This window comes from Rhamphochromis longiceps, linkage group LG20 (assembly GCF_057381845.1).
Source record: "Rhamphochromis longiceps isolate RC_006_pf linkage group LG20, R_longiceps_female_GT1.1, whole genome shotgun sequence".
NCBI classification, from domain to species: Eukaryota; Metazoa; Chordata; class Actinopteri; order Cichliformes; family Cichlidae; genus Rhamphochromis; species Rhamphochromis longiceps.
The window spans coordinates 17,457,056-17,476,687 of NC_140576.1; the positions used below are offsets into that span (position 1 = coordinate 17,457,056).

A 19,632-nucleotide genomic window follows, 5' to 3' on the forward strand; every position below is an offset into this window, starting at 1 on the left:
GTGGGGAGTATAAAAGTCATAAAAGGCTCTGACATTCTTTTGAGTGACGGGCTCGTATTTATGCAACAAACGCCTCCTCCTAAAGCAAAGGGGAGATTGTGTAGCCGGGCAAATCAATTTCCCACTCCCACACACTCATCTAGGCCTTGATCCAGCCGCTGCTGTTGCCTCTAGCCTCAGCTGACTGGCTGACCTATGGCATTGCTCTGCTCTGCTTTAGCAGCTCTCCCCAATCACCTGAGAACCAAACTCTGCTTCCCATCAGTCTCTTTTGGTTGTTCTTTTTTTCCTGTTTGTTTGGAAAAGAAAGTACCACTTCCTTTTTTAAAAAATACATTTTGAACCCCCTGAATGAAACGGCTTGTTTTTTTGTGTGTTTTTTTCTATGTGACAAACAGGCGGGACAATTGCCTGTCATCTATCTATTGGGTTTCTTACAAGTCAAGACTTAAAATGCTGGCATCTTCAACAGTTATTGAGAAAGTGCACAAAGGAGATTCATTCTACATTGGCTAAAAGCACATTGAAAACATGCCTTCGACATCAGAGTTACACACGGGGTCGTGTACACCACAGCAGGTGCAACGCAAAGGCAGGTTACACTACGGTCTTCTACTTGCTCACTTCAGTATCGGAAAGCTCACAGAGCATGAGCTGTTTCCATTATTAACACAATCACTGCACAATGTTGCTAAACACTATGCGCATTACTCAGAGGCATCATCATCGTCTTTTTTTTGTGTGTTTTTTTTCAAAAAAATTTTCATACATGAACTCACATGACACTTAGGAACAAAGAGCCAACCATCTAAACTGATGGTTTCATTTCTCAGATTCAGTAGTACAACATACAGTAGATGTTTCTGACATTTCTGGATCAGGGACAGACAAGGAAAGAAAATTTTAAAAAAGGAATCCTATGAGAACACTTCCAAAGTATTGTACTGTATCATAGCCTTCAGCTTTGACTCAATGGTATGTTTAAAGCCACAGTTGAGCAGGTCTTAGTGATATTAATTAAGGTGTAACTGCCTCCTACTGATAATCCCTCCTCATTTCTCTTTCCAATAAGCTAGTGATCTTTTGATAAGGATATACAAGAGAAGAAGAAGAAGAGCAAGTCAACAATTACACTGTAAAAATATATGTATGTTTATATTCATATATATATATATGTATATATATAGCATCTTTAAAATCTATTTATACAGAATGTATATATAGTGTACTTATGGCCATCTTGGCAGAGAAATAAAGGCATCTGAAACAATCACCACTCTCTCGATGCTGTGGTCTCCTCAGGACCAGACATTGTTACATTGCAGAAATGCGAAGAGTCAGGAAAGAAAGTGAGTTCTCTTCTTCTCCTTTATTTATTTATTTTTTAGTGGCACTTTGTGCATCAAAAAATTAAAATCTAGAGTAAGGCTACAAGGGTGTGTATGTTTATCTGATAAAAGTTTGTCAAAGGAGGCCATCCTACAGTATCCTCGAGGGTTGGATATGTCGCTGTGTGTGTTTTAGACTCGTACATCCAGACTAAAACACTGCTGGAATAGAGCTCTATACATGTACCACTGCACTGATGTAAAGAATTCAAAACCGTTACTTAAACAGCCATGGTACGTCACAGAGATTGTGGGTGAGCCACTTCTGGCTGCTACAAAGCGCTTGGGAGAGGTAACATTTTTTTAAATTCCTCTACAAATTGTTCTCATCACCTGACAAAAGCAAATACTCAGAGGATAGTGAAAGTGATTGCTTTTGAGTGTTTTTTTTTGTTTGTTTGTTTGTTTTGTTTTGTTTTTTAACAATCAGCTGCTGGTACATCTATGCCTAAGCAATCAAACAGTATTTGTACTGATTTTATTTATTTTTTCGTTCTTTATTTAAATATTAGCAGAGGATCTTTAAGACTACTCAGACTCAACTGTCACATCACGCACATAAATAACAAAATAAATATACAGCCATATCAGTCAATTTCTTTCATATTAAATAAATAATAAATACATACTTTCTTTTTGTTTTCATCTCCTCATCTGTGTTTTTTTAATGTAACAGAAAGAACACAAACAAAATAAAAACGAGGAAAACAAGAGCAACAAGCCAAAAAAATATTTTTTTTTACTGTAAAATTATCAAAAAAAATTTGAGTCTATTATAAAATATTTGCACTTAAAAAGGATTTTTAAAAAGTACTCCAAAACAAACTATGCCTTGTCATTTATCTATATAGACTTTTAAAATATTGACGTACGACATCTGCAAATTGCTTTTTGACCTTGATAATCAGTAAAGATGCATTTGTATGTGTGTGTTTCACTAAACAAAGTTAATAAATAGATTGCTTCAAATAAATAAACCTCAATAACATAAATGGCAATAAGTTACAATTTAAAAGTTCACAGGTATAAATAATTCATATATAACAATAATTATTGTACCACAAAAACTAGTCATTGAAATGAAGTGCAATTCCTAGGCTGATAAGTACTATAGATATGACTAACTGAATTCGAAATGTGTGCACACTATTACTATCATTTTATTGGGGGGGGGGGGGTGGCTGCAGCGTTTAAATCTAACTTGCGACCTTGCTCGATGAGGTTTTTTTTCCCCACTGATGATTGCTGCAGTAATACCACCAAGCAAACGCACATTCAGTTTGGTGCATGCCGGGGGGTGTGGTGCGAGTATGGTTGTGGATCAGAGAGATTTTCAGAGCCGCAGATGCTTGCCATTGAGAATGCTACAGGAGACAGTGGCGTTGGGAGTCTTCTGCTCCAGTTAGTGTTCCTCTTCCTGTCTCCGGGCTCTGGTGAGCAATACTCGAGCCTCGCCTGTCTCAGTGTTCCGGCCGAGGAGAAATGCTAAAAAACTGACTGACCAGTTGCGAAACCCTCTCCGAAAAACAGTTAAGGACACAAAAGAGACAACAGGTAAACATACAGTATATTTAAACCCCCAGATACAGCTTCTAGTAACATGGATCTTATTCTGGTTCCTCCTTTGAATCCCAGCAGCAGCATGATGTGGATTTTGGTCCGCGTCACTTTTCTTCAACAGAGTGCTCCCTGGGTTGATTTTTTTAAGTTGCCATTTACTTAAATAACCTGAATTCCCTTTTTTTGTTTTTGAATCATATTTCGATATATCATAGAGCTTTTCAACCTCTCTCCTTCCTGACTCCACCTCCACCGTGTTCTCCGCACTTTGGGACAGTTTGCGTTCTCCATTTGTATGTGTGGAGCCTCAAACCTTGATGCCCTTCACAGCTTTGTTGATGCTCTCCAGCAGAGCCTTGTTCTCGGGGCTCTGGAAGCAGTCCTTGTTGGTGTACATGTCAGTCAGGGTGCTGATGTATCTGTCAAAGTTCTGCTCTGTGATTGGCTCCTGCTGTGGTGCAAATGAAAACCAATCTCAACTGAGGGGGGCAAACAGAAACAAGGCTCCACACGCTCTTCAGCGCACCAGATTTGCCTTCAAACAAATGCACAATCAATGACAACAGGGTGTGAATGCGGACTTACCATGTGCGGCAGACGGATATTAGCCAGGCTGCGGATGAGGGCTCGGCTCAGACCAGACAGCTCCATGAACAGAGCCTCATTCTGCTCCTCAATCATCTTATTCTCGTGCTCAATGCTTTTCAGGTTCTTCTCCATAGAGGAGATCTGCAACGCACAGCAGCAGACCATCAGCAAATGTTTTAATATTCAACTAGAAATTCATATCTATTTAATAACAGCTGTGGTGACTGGCAATGTAGTGGCCATAGTCCAGACATTATACAGACATTTTTGTCTTCTCTAGTGGCTCGCACCATCTTCATTGTTCCTGGGTCCACAAATCTAATGTTGGTTCCAGTTCAACATTGCAAGTAACCAGTCAGATTGTAGCGATGACATAATTTTGGGATGTGGAAACACCATGCATCACACATCACAACAATGTGATTGGTCAGATGCAATACTGATACTGGACAATTTTTACCCATCTTTAAAGTGTCCTGCTGCCTGCAGTGCTCTTTAGAGTCTTAACTGCAGAAACTGTAATCCTGGTAAAAGACGTTCCAGATAAATATCCTCCTAAAATTATAGTTCTCTATTCATTCTCAACAGTGTCATGCTTATGAAACCAAGGTTTCATAAGGTGGTGACAGTGATCAATAATTACTTTATCTCTTTCGCAAGAGACTGGCTAAGGTAGGCAGTACTGCTGTTGCATGGAGAAACTGGAGCTCCTCGAGAAAACAAGAGCATACACTGAAGATCACACTAAAGGGAAAAAAAACCCCCAACAACAAACACACACCTGAGTCTGCAGGTTGACCATGTCAGCCTCCATTTCATTGTTGGATTCATTAAGGTCATTAATCTCTTTGTTGAGCTGCTTGATGTCCTCATCATTGTCCAAAACTAAAGGAGAGGCGAAGAGAAAAGCACGTTTTGCAAAAAAAAAAACCCCCAAAAGAAAACAGAAAAAAAACCTCTATTCTAACATTGGCATTTTTATTATTTGACTCAGTAACAAGGGGGGGGGTTCCGCTCAGTAAACACATAGATTTTTCTTAATTAACCATCGTACCATCACTGGCTCTGAACTTAGTGCTCAGATAGTCTTCTGTAGGGAACTTGGCCTTCTTCTTAGCATACAAAGCTCTGGGGCATCCTGAGAGGCTGAAATGAAATTCAGAGAGGGTCAAATTTAACATTACATCTACATAAAGAACATTATAAGTTACAGTGGCATGTGTTAGTTATATACTGCTGCTATGGGGGAAAAGCTTAGCCTAGAAAAATAACTGGAAACGGCAAGACAGACTATTTAACACATGGTGAAAACATCTCAATATTCTTATTTAACTTTCAACAAAGCAAATAAATATTTCCAAAGTGTTCAAGTGCTCATCTTTAACTATCAAGCTGTAAATTAGCTTAACTTAGAATAAAGACTTGACTACGTTTAAATCAGTTTAAAGTTGAAAATGACCAACTTATGGGGTGTTTACAGAGATTTGCGTATTCTTCTTTGGGTCAGACATAGCGATTTAAAAATATAGTATCAAACTGAAGCTTTACATTTTAGCATTTGTGATACATTTTTAAAAGAGATAACTAAATAACTAAAATATCCACACATTAAAAAAGAGAGATTCAGAGATACTTGGCCGTTGGCTGCATTTTATAAAATCTGAATTCCTCATTTAATCGAATTGTTTCAAATTTGAAGATACTGATCAAAGCCTAAGCTTACCTGCGGTGTGTGAGGAAACTTCCGTTAGCATGTCCAGAGCCATCACAACCTGGGGTGGGGCAGGTTGGACCCTCTGTCTTGAAGGCCTTCCAGTTGAATGGCGTGCCATTCAGAAGACCCTCCTTTTGTCTACGGGCCGCCAGCGGGCACCCGTAAGCGCTACGATGTGTGGCGTACTTTCCACTGATGTGGCCCAGGCTGTCACAGCCCGGCACCGGACATCTGCAGAGAGCAGAGGTGGTAAGAAGAAGAAGAGAGGAGAAGAAAAAGTATGGAAGACAGGAAGCAGATACGGAAAGAAAGAGAATGACGGGGCACAAAGGTTAGACAAGGAGAATGCAAAAATGAAAGTAAAGCGAAAACTAAGATAATTCTTATCTTAAAAACTGAAAGGTTTTTAGCAGTTTTGCTAAATTCTGTATTGGACATATTATTACAATGCAAGATATTGCTGACAAATGAGCTATTACAATTTGGTACATGCTTTCTCCACATACTGTTATATTAACAGTTTTGTGTGCAATATGAAGCCCATGTATTTCTTATGTAATAACAATGTACTCTGCAATAGTCTACCATGAATTATATTCAGAATCAGTATCTGCAGTAAGTGTATTTTCCCATGAGTAAGTTGATTCAGTTACGGGGACAGATCACTACCTCTGCATATGATTCACAGTGACTTTCCTCTCTTTCTTTCTCTGTCTCTCTCTCTCTCTCGCTCTCTCTTTCCTTTATTGCATTTTAGTTTTACCGTCAGTCATGCTAAAAGCAGACGTTATGACTTTCTGAGCGGTACGAACTTTAAAAGCTCGGAGTCCTCCTGGTTGTCCTTGGCAGGAGTTTTAATTCCACTTTTCTTGGCACGCGGGCACCCAGAGAGACTGAAAACAGAAAGTATGGAGTTGATAACATAGGGCTGGAAAGAAAAGGTCTGGTGAAGTGATTACTTAATAAAGGAAGAGAACATGGTAAGGAAGAATAATTTTACAGAGGTTCTTCAACCAAATGACAAACCAAATCCATTGAAAAACGCCTAATATGGATGAAAATAGGATTATGTGTATGTGGTGCCTGTCTAATCTATCGTGAACTGTCGCTAGGCCTCTCTGACTAGCTATACATATGTATGTTTGTGTATGTGTGTGTGTGTGTGTGTGTGCACGCGCATTTGTGTTCTGTTACCTTCTGTGTGAGGCATAGTTTCCTGTGATGTGACCTGAGCCGTCACATCCGGGAGTGGGGCATCTAGGGAAAAAAAACAAAGCAATGTTCAAAGTTAGGCAGAAAAAATTAACACAGGGAGTTTTCACAACTGAAAACTGAGGTTTACTATTTATCTGCTTAATCTTAAACAAATGATCACAATGTGTATATTCAATTCAGTTCCGTTTTATTGATATACTGCCAAATCACAACAATAGTCACCTCAAGGCCCTTAATATTGTAAGGCCCTAAAACAATACAGCAAAACCACATCAATCAGATGGCCCCCTGTGTGCAAACACTTTGGCAACAGTGAGAAGGAAAAACTCCCTTTTAACAGGAAGAAACCTCTGGCAGAACCAAGCTGAGGGAGGGGCTGAGAGAGGTGTCTCCCAGATTCACCCACCCTTGAAACCTTGAGACACTAAAAGTCTAGCTGTTGTTTTAGACTCCCTTGGTACCGTCAGCTCATGAATGGCACACAGCTTTCTCAGCTGCGCCTCACAAAATCAGAAATCATATTTCTTAGCCATTGCAATACAACTTTCATTCTAAAAGTGACCTAATCTGCTAACATGGAAGAGTATAGTTTCAGAACCACACATCAACGCCGCTCTTTTCTCTCTTCTCTTTCCACTCGCCCCTTCCAGACCGGGTCTGCCTGAGGCGTCTTCATGTTAAAAGGGAATTCTTCTTTCCCACTGTTTCTAAGTGCTTACACATAGTTGTCTGATCTTTGAGGTTCTCTGTCTAATCTTTCATTATTATTATTATTATTATTATTATTATTATTATTATTATTATTAATAATAATAATAATAATAATAATAATAATAATAATAATAATGTTGTTGTTGTTGTCTTTACAATAATAATGAACACTTGCTGTGAAGTGGTGCTATATAAATGTAATTGTAATGACCAAGAAGTTGCTTCTGTTCATAGATGTTGTGTTTTCAGTGGGAGAAATGTTTATTTTCATCTAAGTGACTATTTCAGTCAAACACCAAAGATCTTGTCTAGTCCTGTCTTTCAAATAAGGCCCATGGTCAAAATTAATCCACTGATCTTAAAAAAATAAAATAAATTCAGCCCTTTTTTCCCTTCTAGGCTTCAGTTTCCTCCTTTCTGATACGCACACAAAAAACTCTCTCTGGACTCTGGTTTAGTTCTGAGTGATCATCATTGAACACATATCATCCCAATCCTGCCCAGCCATTTACACCTTGTATTTGTATTAGAACTGATTTTAGGATTTTATAGATCTATAATTTTTTTTAATGTATTTTTTTTATATTTGTCAGCTGCTTTTCAGCTTACCTGTGTATAATTGTATAACTGTGTTATAATTGATTTATTGCTTGTTTTAGTATTTATCAATTACATTGATAATTTGCATTTTGTATTGTATTGTAAGCTCTGATTTCACCGTGCTATATGAAAAAGTTATTCTAGCTTTCCAGGCTCTTTGCCATTCGAACACACCCGGTATCTGTACATGTTGAGCTGTGAAAAGCCTTTGTAAGTTTCATTCACATTTACATGAAGTAATTGAAGTGAAAGCAAGCACAGACATAGGAAAAACCACCATGACAGATGCAGCGGTAGCACAGAAAGCAGCCAGCAACAATAGATAAGTTAACGTCAGCAGAATGAAGTGCTGTGGTGCTGGACAGTGTCAGTAGCAGTGAGCTGAAGTGGCAGCGAAAAGGCAGTGAAGGTGTAGAGCAGACATACTTGAGTTCAGGGGTGTGGGCCGCCATGAGGGACCGAAGGCTCTTATCAGCGAGAGGACACCCAGACAGACTGAGAGAGAAAAGACAGGCAGAGGAAGAGAAGGACGAAAAGGGGGGAAGCAAGGGGTGAGAGGGGGTTGAAAGGAGAGAGGAGAAAGATGTGAGTAAAGGGAAATCAAGAATGCAAGGCATACCAAGGTCATTTAGCAAGAAGAGGACAGACAGCAAGAAGTAAATTACTGATGCATATCAAAGTCAATGACCGTCTTTGCTTCCTGGGCTCACGCTACATTATTGCCTCTGGCATGTCAGGATCAAATAAAATGTTTGAATTAGTCTCGGTGTGCCGGCTTTGGAGTGAGAAGCAGAGGGAGAGTCTCAGTAGATCTAACATTTCATGTACAAGCTTATATAGAAAGCAGCAGTGCACACTAGTGCCCGAATAAGCCTACATACCTGCGATGGGACGCATAGTTCCCAGTGATGTGGCCGCTGCCATCACAGCCAGGTGTTGGACACCTGCAGAGGGGACAGACACGCAGTTAGCAGTGGCAGAAGGAGAAAGCGACAACTTTAGGGATTAGATGTACAAAGTTATTTTTTATAAAGGAAAAACAGAGGCTGATCATACACCTATATTCACGGCAAATATGTACATAGAGTTTACATAGAAGGTCGTTAGTTGTAAGGTTCCCATAAATACCTGGGGGTAGTACATTTGTACACACTCTGATGGAACGATCAGAGTGTCACTACCCTTCTCACAAAGCACCAGACGTTCAGGGATGATTTTTATCCCGGTTGGCTGGTCATGGCCTTAAACTCACATCCACAGAACATCTAAATGTGGTTGAAAATTGCAATATGAAAAGTCATCTTTTCAGGATGTTACAACAAACTAGTTTCAACCTAATTTCACTAATAGCCCACTGAGCAATTTTCTGTTTATCAGAGCTTTAAAAGACGTCTAAATGGTACATGCTAAAACAGGGTTACATGTGGTTCAAGGGTCAATGTTTAGTAGATTTCTACATCACACCGAGCAGGTTGTTTGTTTTTTTCCAGAGCAAATACATGTGTCTGTGTGTTCTAACTTTAATAATTGATTAACAAAGGATTGCGGCCAGACTATCACGCAACATTCTCTCTCTCTCTCTCTCTCTCTCTCTCTCTCTCTCCATATATATATATATATATATATATATATATATATATATATATATATATATATATATATATATATATATATATATATATATATATATATATATTGCTTAGAATTGTACAAGATCAACAGGACCCTAAGAGCCTTCATCAGGAACTCAATGGGGATGTGGCGTACAACACTAGAGGCCAACTCCAAGCCCATAGCACAAGTCACCATCAAGTGCGGGATCTACCAAGGAGATGCTCTGTCTCCACTGCTGTTCTGCATAGGCTTGAACCCCCTCAGTGAGGTCATTAACAAGACTGGCTACGGATACAGACTACGGAATGGAGCAGCTGTCAGCCACCTCCTGTACATGGATGACATCAAGCTGTATGCCAAGAATGAATGAGACATCGATTCACTGATCCACACTACCAGGCTATACAGCAATGACATTGGAATGTCGTTCGGACTGGAGAAGTGTAGTCGAATGGTAACAAAGAGAGGGAAGGTAGTCAGAACTGAGGGGATTGAACTACCAGAAGGCCACATTGCAGACATAGAGGACAGTTACAAGTACCTGGGGATCCCGCAGGCAAATGGGAACCATGAAGAGGCCGCTAGAAAGGCTGCAACCACCAAGTACCTGCAGAGGGTCAGGCAAGTCCTGAGGAGTCAGCTGAATGGTAAGAACAAGATCCGGGCCATCAACACGTACGCCCTGCCCGTGATCAGGTACCCTGCTGGGGTAATAGGCTGGCCAAAGGAGGAGATAGAAGCCACTGACATAAAGACAAGAAAGCTCCTTACCATGCATGGAGGGTTTCACCCCAAGTCCAGCACCCTGAGGCTGTACGCTAAGCGGAAGGAAGGGGGCCGGGGACTGGTGAGTGTCAGCACCACAGTCCAGGATGAGACAACGAACATCCAAGAATACATTGGGAAGATAGCCCCAACTGACCGAGTGCTCAGTGAATACCTCAGGCAGCAGAAACCCAAGAAAGAGGAGGGAGACGAGGAACCATCATGGAAGGACAGGCCCCTGCACGGTATGTACCACCGGCAGATAGAGGAGGTGGCTGATATCCAGAAATCCTACCAGTGGCTGGACAAAGCTGGACTGAAAGACAGCACAGAGGCACTAATCATGGCAGCACAAGAACAAGCTCTGAGTACAAGATCCATAGAGGCTGGGGTCTATCACACCAGGCAAGACCCCAGGTGCAGGCTGTGTAAAGATGCCCCAGAGACAATCCAGCACATAACAGCAGGGTGCAAGATGCTAGCAGGCAAGGCATACATGGAACGCCATAACCAAGTGGCCGGCATAGTGTACAGGAACATCTGTACCGAGTATAACCTGGAAGTCCCAAGGTCAAAATGAGAGATGCCCCCAAGGGTGGTGGAGAATGACCGAGCTAAGATCCTGTGGGACTTCCAGATACAGACGGACAAAATGGTGGTGGCTAACCAACCGGACATAGTGGTGGTAGACAAACAGAAGAAGATGGCCGTAGTGATCGATGTAGCGGTTCGGAATGACAGCAATATCAGGAAGAAGGAACACGAGAAGCTGGAGAAATTCCAAGGGCTCAGAGAAGAGCTCGAGAGGATGTGGAGGGTGAAGGTAACGGTGGTCCCTGTTGTAATCGGAGCACTAGGTGTGGTGACTCCCAAACTAGGCGAGTGGCTCCAGCAGATCCCGGGAACAACATCGGAGATCTCTGTCCAGAAGAGCGCAGTCCTGGGAACAGCTAAGATACTGCTGGGTGTTTATATATATATATATATATTAGGGGTGCAACGATATTCGTATCTATATTGAACCGTTCGATACAGTGCTTTCGGTTCGGTACGCATATGTATCGAACAATACAACATTTGTAATTTATTTTATCAACTTTCCTTCTGACGATGCTGTCTGTGTTGAGCGCTCAGTGAATCTGCGTTCGACTACTCCGCCTAGGCTGCACTGTCGAGCGCAGATCCACTGAGCGCTCAACACAGACAGCATACTCAGAAGGAAGAGCACAGGGCAAGCTAGCAAGACAGAAGTTAAGCTCTCCTTGCAACATGGACCTCCCCCACCCTCATTCAGATCTGGCATTTGGAATTATTTTGGTTTTCATGTGACGTATGACCCTGAAGGTAAGCGAGTCATGGACTAAAGTAAAACAGTACGTTGGATGTGCCATGCAATGCTCAATTACATGGGTGGGAAACTAGTGTGTTAGCGCAGTTAGCTCGTTAACGTGTTGGCCGTCTAGCCCCATGCACGGGGCGATCGGCGGTAGCTCGTTAACGGAGATTTGCCGTGTTGTGGCGTTAAGGTCATTTCAACGAGATTAACCTGAAAGCACTAGTGGGAACACAACGAATATGACTGCACATTTACGCCGACATCATCCTAGTGCAAAGACAAAAACAACAAGCATGCTACTAACTTTAGCCGAGTCATTTAGACAGCTGTTAGCACATGATTCTCCTTATGCTGCTGAGAATATAGCCCAGAAGAAGCGGATAGTATAGCTTTTATTTTGGAAAGAGACATTTCTCTGTAATAAACTCTCTTTTCCAAAGATGAGTGATTCCTCAATCAGATACAGGGCTTGCAATATTGCTAGCCCGACGTCCCGGGGCTAGCGATTTTTCCAGTCAGGCTACCAAAATCTATCTCTGCCCTGCCCGTCGGGCTATTGTAGGAAGGAAAAATATATGTCAATGCTTTTGCATTCTTTCAGAAATGTAGCTGGGTAATTATGTCATTGGCATCGGTGAGCCACTGTCAATATGTGACATATTGAAATCGCGTTTGAATTTGCGCTTGTTTTTTTGCTTTCACTTTGCAATCGTGCGAACTGTGTATAGAGAGCGACAGCACTGATCTGTGAGTGATGATAATTTGTGCACCAATTCCTCTGACATCGTCTTATTAATCGTTAGCTTACTATGCAAACATGACAAGTGAAATCTCCCGCAGCAAGCTTAAACATGTGAGAGGTTGATCGCGCAGAGAATCGCTGAGCTTATGTGAGTGCGTGTGTAAAAGCAGCAGGATATATATTTTAGTTCTGCTGAGCCAAATAAGACAGGTCAGGGTGAAGAAGTGACAGCCAAAGAAAAGCTTACCACAAAACGGAGAAGTTATGACAAATCAGACTATAAGGCAAAAAGAAAGTGCAGCTTTATGGTTTCATGGACAAAATAATTTCTGTGGCTACAATATGACGAGCTAAATAACCAGGACTGCACATAAGTGGTCCGCAGGTGCGCATTCACTGTCAAAATAAAAAACACGCACAAGGGTTAGGGTTAAATTTAAAAACTGTACTTTTGAGTTAAAATATATATTTATAATTTTAATAAATGACAAATTAAAAAGGCATGAACATTTTTTTGTATCGAAAAAATATCGAACCGTGACACCAAAGTATCGAACCGAACCGAACCGTGAATTTTGTGTATCGTTGTACCCCTAATAAATAAATAAATAAATATATATATATATATATATATATATATATATATATTTATTTATTTATTTATTTATTTATTTATTTATTTATTTGCAAGCTTTTTTGTGCGAGTCTCTGGACAGTCAGAACGGTGGTATGGTGGTGAGTATTACTGGCTCAACATGAGAAAGTTCTGCTAGTCAACAGAAATCTCTTCTTTAACTTTTATTTAGAACTAAAAGGATGTCTTTTTCTACATCCCTTTTCACTGATCTTTGTACTGAACTGTAGGGATGGCAAAAAAATCACTACAGCACAGTATCGATATAGGAACACTAAACATTGATATTTTTTATGAAATTAATTAAAATACCATGGGAGCACTATGAACAAGAGTGCTGATTAAATGTGAAGATATGTTAAAACCGAAAAACCACCACTTAGCTTGACAAAGCTACCTCATAACGAAGTGCAAGTTTATGGTTTTAGTCACACGAGTAAAAAATACAACATCAACCTTTGTGCATCTACAAAAAAGATCAGTGACTTGTGACTATAGTGAATTTTGTCACATTTGGTGATCAGTTGCAACTCATAGTGATGGCTTGAGGGTGTTGATTGCAAGGTGATTGGATTGCACAGGTTGCCTGATAGGAGGCTACATTTCTACAAGCAGTCTGCAATCACTCTCAGAGAGATTGTCAAAGATTTGCAAATAACTGCTATTAAATGTATACATTTATAAATTCAGACAGATTGCCAGCATGTTGCCATCAGTCTGAATGAGTCTGTCAATGAACACAACGCGAGGGGCCTCAACTCTGGTTTTGTTCTGCTTATATTCCTATGAAACAGAAACGTTACAGTTAAATGTGAATTTCTGTCTATTTAGACAGCAAATGGATATGTGATTTATCACAGTTAATTGCTGTTTTATCAAAAACAGATTTCATGTAATTGCCAACTTGACCTCATTCAACTGCAAACTGGTAGCAGATTGATAGCAGACTGACTCTTATAACAATTTATGGCAGGTTTTAGTGACAGTGTTGTTTTGCTGAAAAAAGAAAAAACATATTCAATAAAACAGATATTGACAAAGTGTAAATTTGAGGGAATATTTTGTAGTTTTAAAAAGGTGATAAATTACAGTATATGTTATTGTAGTAATCAGGATGCAAAATGTTAAAAATCACAGTAATACTGTAACTGAACCCTGACTCCTCCCTTAGTAATGCTGCAATTATGATGCATTGAGTATTTTTTCCTCACCTTTCTCCCTCACTATGTGTTAATAGACCTCTCTGCATTGAATCATACTTGTTATTAATATGTGGCTCTCTTTCAGAGCATGTATTTCATCCTGTCTCCCTTCTCTCTCCCCAACCGTTTGCAGCAGATGGCCCCGCCCCTCCCTGAGCCTGATTCTGCTGGAGGTTTCTTCCTGTTAAAAGGGAGTTTTTCCTTCCCACTGTCACCAAAGTGCTTGCTCATAGGGGATCTAATGATTGTTGGGTTTTTTCCTCTGTATGTATTAAAGTAGGGTACTTTACAATGTAAAGCACCTTGAGGTGACTGTTGTCGTATAAATAAAAGTGAATTGAATTGAATTGAATTAACCTTGAGTTCAGTTGAGATATTATGATATTGTTGGGTATGTATCGATTCCCTCTACTAACATAAAGAGAAAACTTTTTCATTTTTTAGCCAAATCTCAACATCATGTCTAATAAAATCTTCTTCTTCTATTTCCTTTAAATTAGTTTTTTATGATTATTTCTTAACCTGGGTTGATGTAATTAAGCACATATAATCTTATGTCTGTGAAGGTTCTCAGTCATCCAGGTCATCGTAGTCAAAGGAGCTTGCAAAGAAAAGCACCTGGGTCAAAATCAAGACACAAGAAGTGGAATCCTTCACTGCGCACATTAACTCTGTGGATAAAAACATCAAGTTCACCAGGGAAGACACAAAGGACAACTGTTTGCCTTTCCTGGACTGCGCTGTGCACATTGAAGAGAATGGCAACCTCAACATCGAAGTTTACCGGAAGCCCACACACACGGACCAGTACCTCCTGTTCGACTCCCATCACCCTCTGGAACACAAACTTGGAGTAATTAGGACCCTACACCACCGGGCAGAACATGTTCCCTCTAAGCCTGAAGGAAAAAAGAAGGAACACACACATGTAAAGGAAGCACTCAAAAGGTGCGGCTATCCTAAATGGGCGTTCTTAAAGTCAGCAAAGAGGCACAGAAAAGAAGACCAGACACCAGCGAGGGAGGATAAGAAGAACAGACGCAACAACATTGTCATCCCCTATGTAGCCGGTGTATCAGAAAAACTCAGGAGAGTTTTCTCCAAGCACGACATCCCGGTGCATTTCAGACCCAGCAACACGCTCAGACAAAAACTGGTTCACCCGAAAGACAAAATGCCAAAACACAGACTTAACAATGTGGTGTATGCTGTACAGTGCAGCGAGGAATGCTCAGACCTCTACATTGGAGAGACCAAACAGCCACTTCACAAGCGCATGGCACAACACAGAAGAGCCACCTCCACAGGACAAGACTCAGCAGTCCATCTGCATCTTAGGATAAAGGACACTCTTTCGAGGATGCCAATGTTCACATTTTGGACAGAGAGGACAGATGGTTTGAAAGAGGAGTGAAAGAAGCCATCTATGTCCACTGTGAGCGACCATCTTTGAACAGAAGCGGGGGTTTACGACACCAACTCTCTGCCATCTATAATCCAGTTTTGAGATCCCTTCCCAGACGCCTTAACGCCCACTCACATCCTGGGCCATCTGACCTCAGGAATTCGCATGATAAGGTGGGGCCAGGTTTCACAATGAACACACCCGAAACTCTGGCTGATTGGGACCCACACCCAGTTTCACACCTTGGCTCAGGCGATTAGAGGATCATCAGGGGGTCCTTTTGTCCCTCTGTGGGGGGTTACTCCCACTAGGTTTATATCTGGGACTCTCCACCATTTGACCTTAGAACTGAAGAAGCTTCTCGGATGAGAGGTGAAACGTCTTCAAGCAACTTAAAGAAGTCCAGACGCTTTTCTTTGCAAGCTCCTTTGACCACATATAATCTTGTTACCCATCAGGATATAAGAATGACTTCTAACTCATTGCCTTATTACTTACGAGAGCAACTCCTTCTTGCTATCTTTGGGCTGAAATTTGACCTTGAAGCTTGGGGTTGTGACCTCTCCTGGGTATTTCCTCTCCTCTAGGCAATCCTGCATCATGTCACAGTCCTCTGGTTCGGATGAGACGTACGACTGGCCGGTATGCTCCATCTGAAAAGTGATTAACACACTGGTAAATCCACTGCAGGCCTTTTGCTCTTTAAATTGTGGCTTGACCTATTATCTGAATTTAGTTTTTTAAATATCTGCTTCCAGGTAATAGTTTGCTATTGTATATCTGAATGCAAGCAAAGAAACTTTGCAAACACCATGTGCACACAATCCTCTTTTATTCTTTTGCAGACAAGTGATGTTTCCAAATGCAGAGTGTCCTCATAAAAAATTAACATTCAAGGCCCTTTATATTTCTTTTGAAAAAGTTCAAAGGAGTAAAAATTAGCATATGCCAAATCCAGGATGGTGCAATGCACCTGACACACTACCTCTGTTACACAGTGCAATGTTTTAACTGTACAGTAACTCTCACATTTCAGTGAAATAAATGAATAATACAAAGAGGAAAAGGGAACAGGGAATAAGAAAAGGGAATTACACAAAGACAAAGTGATGTAAACAATTAAGAGTTTTTCATTCAAAAGGCTTAGGGGGAATTTTGTCTGTTGTTATTTATGTCGCAATATCTCCTCTGTGAGTAACATCTGAGGAAATACACCGTGTTTGGAGCTCATACTTTTGTTCTGTCTAATTGTACTGACCTCGTCCATTTCCTCCTCTCTTTGACGGTTAGGTTTGGTGTAATCCAGAGGTCCCTCCCAGTCCTCCTGCTTGTAGGTGTGTATGCTTGGTGATGTCATCCCGCTGTTTCCACCATGATGCAGTGAGGAAGAGGAGGAGGAAGGGTCTGGAGACCGAACGCCGGGGCTCGTCCCAGACAGACTTCCCTCTCGTTTAATGGGTTTTTTCATGCTCAGGTCCAGGGTGCCGTTCTCATCCACTTCAATGTCCATTTCCTGGAGACAATGCAACAGGAATTTATAGCTGAGCCTATGTTATTACCTGCTTATAAGTATCCTTGTAATTTTCAGTTGAGCCCCAATTTGAGACTTCAACAAATAAATAATTTTAGACAAGTGACAGTGAAGTACCAAATGAAAAATGATTAATAATATCCCTATATGCCCACTTTGAGGGTATACTACACACGAAATAGTCTGCTGAAATCTGCACTGAGATACCATTACAGTAGAATTTAATTGAGCTTTGGGCATACAGAACTTAGTCTTACACACATTCATGTCATTATTTGAAACTTTTGCCCTGTTTGAAACTTGAGTTTTAAAATATATTTGTTTTTATTGCAGCTCACTCTGTATATGAATGCAATTATGCTTTATTTCCTGTTAAAAACTTTGGAGCTCAGTGCATAATCTGGGAGAAAATTAATGGAGAAACACAGCTAACTAATACATCTAATTAAGTATTCTCAAATGTGAATAACTAATGCAGTCTCCTCTGGTGCACTTCACTGTATATGTGAGGCAGTCCTGTGTGATGATGATTGGGATTATTTTAATTACCCTCTTGAGCAGATTCTGATGCAGCGCTACATATCTGCCTGAATTCTAATTTCATATATTCTAAATAAAAACTGAACTTTCATGTGGAGAAATGTTGCTTTCGCTTCTACCTGCTTGTAAAACTGCCCTCGAGCCTGTATCAAACAAGCATTTTCACAGTCATGCACCAGAGTGACGGCCTCTTTCAGAGCACTACACACTCAAGTTCAGAACACCAGCCTCATCGCCTAAGCATGTTAGTCATGATATCTAATGTACTCTGGTGCCAACAGCACGAACACTGTGCTCCATCTCTCCATGCTTTATTATAGTTCTGGCAGGTGAAGAGAAACAGAAGGGTGAAAAGAGCAATGTTTTCAGCATTCATGTAAAATGGTGCTCATATGGGCTGGTCAAGGGCCAGAAAATTCAAAGGGTTAGGAGAAGAGGAGAGAAAATGGGAACAGTTCCCAGAAATGTCCCAGGTTGATGAGCTCAGTGTTCCAGTGTTTCAATATTGGATTTCAACTGGCTCCAACTCTGATTCCAGATCAGTCCCCAGTTGATCTGCACAGCTAAGGCATGCTCTTGGATCTGTGCCTTGCTGAACACCTTGCTCTGCTTTGCTGCCAGAGACATTAATTTTCACTTTTTATCTTCCTAAAAGCATGTCAGAAATCGAAAAATGATGAAGCAGTCACTTTCTCTCCTCTGTGAGGCAAAAAGGCTTTTAAAAATCACAATATGGGGGAAAGTGGAGCTCCTATTATACCTCCTGTGCACAGAAAAGAGAAAGAAAGTGAGGGAGATAGGGAACGAGCGAGGAACAGGGAGGCTTGCTTAGGGAGGAAGAGAGAAAGAGGGTAAAAGGACATGTGAGAAAGAAAATGATAGAAAGAGAGTGGGAGATCCGTCCAGCAGATAATGAAAAAAGGCTACCTGGTGGAAAAGTAATCCAGGTAACTGGCAGTCAGCCAAATTCAATAACAACATGAAAAGTGTGTGGGATGGAGGGATGAAACGATGAAAGAGGATGGGAGAGGTGATGCAACTGAATCTCAACACCATCCTGTTGCTGTAAACCAATGCCTCCTGATGATATATTCATGCAGAGTTGATGGAGAAAAAAAATGAGCGAGAGGAGAGGAGAGAAGAGGGGTGGAAAAGGCACACCCACTGCTATCTCCTCTCATCTTACCAGCTGTGGCCTGCAATGTTTCATCTGCACTACAATCAGATAATAAAATCTTTCTCTAAGTGTTTTGCAGAGAAGAACAAGGCAGTACTTTACGACAGTAAAACCATCTGTACTTGACTCCCTTCAAATTGAGTACATTTTTGATCATCGAAGAACTACCAAGTGATGATGAAACCAACTGTGCTGTTTTCATTCCAACTGTGCTCCTTTATAATGACTGGGAAAAAAACATTTGAAAAAATGGTGGGTTTACCTTGTTTTGGGGTTTGGTGCTAAGGTTCTCAGGTTTCTCCCAGCAGCGAGTAGACAGGTTAAGGATGGCAGTGGCAGCCATGTGAGCAGCTTCGGCATCATGGGCGTAGTCGTAGGCCAATGAGGAGCTTTTCCCATAACCGTGGAGGCTGAGACTAGGTGATGATGACTTGGGGAATGACGGCTTAGCTGCAGGGGGACAAAGGCACAAATCCCAAATTGGCTAATATTCTGGGAAAGTACTAAAACAAAAGGGGATTGAAAAAATATGTGCGCTCAAGAGAACCTTTGTGTTTTGCTAACACTCTACCTTCATTTTTCATGATTATTTTCTGCCCCACACTGCTGAAGCTTTTTAATTTAGCTGATTTTTTAAATTAATATATTTCAATATATATTAAATAAAGATCAATCAATCAATCAATCATCTTACGTTTCTGTATTTTTCAGAAATACATCTTCCTCACAGGACAGCCAATACAAACACATGATTTATAGAATATGATGCCAGACATTAAACAGATAAAAGTACTTAAAATGAGCTCAACCTTAAAAATATGCAGAAGTAATATTAAACCATCCAATACTGACGAGGAACATTTTTCTGCAGAATAATAATCTTTTAATTTGCTACTTCATGCACAGTTTT

General features: G+C 40.7%; 1 protein-coding gene across 8 annotated transcripts in view; it reads right to left on the reverse strand.

The window, feature by feature from the left end:
• Window positions 1-1,758: 1,758 nt before the first annotated feature.
• The window catches only part of myt1b (myelin transcription factor 1b), a 149,612-nt gene continuing 131,738 nt past the window's right edge, over window positions 1,759-19,632 (reverse strand). For 5 of the 8 annotated variants that reach the window (XM_085392744.1, XM_085392742.1, XM_085392743.1 and 2 more), the window contains 12 exons: window positions 18,985-19,172; window positions 16,733-16,987; window positions 15,973-16,127; window positions 8,658-8,720; window positions 8,203-8,271; window positions 6,445-6,507; window positions 6,063-6,143; window positions 5,260-5,481; window positions 4,591-4,682; window positions 4,318-4,421; window positions 3,534-3,677; window positions 1,759-3,399 (listed from right to left, as the gene is read on the reverse strand). In XM_085392744.1, coding sequence (XP_085248870.1) covers window positions 3,256-3,399; window positions 3,534-3,677; window positions 4,318-4,421; window positions 4,591-4,682; window positions 5,260-5,481; window positions 6,063-6,143; window positions 6,445-6,507; window positions 8,203-8,271; window positions 8,658-8,720; window positions 15,973-16,127; window positions 16,733-16,987; window positions 18,985-19,172 — 1,580 coding nt within the window. In that variant the 3' untranslated portion in view covers window positions 1,759-3,255. The remainder of the gene's footprint in view (window positions 3,400-3,533; window positions 3,678-4,317; window positions 4,422-4,590; window positions 4,683-5,259; window positions 5,482-6,062; window positions 6,144-6,444; window positions 6,508-8,202; window positions 8,272-8,657; window positions 8,721-15,972; window positions 16,128-16,732; window positions 16,988-18,984; window positions 19,173-19,632) is intronic. The other 3 variants (XM_085392745.1, XM_085392746.1, XM_085392748.1) reach the window with 3 other exon arrangements.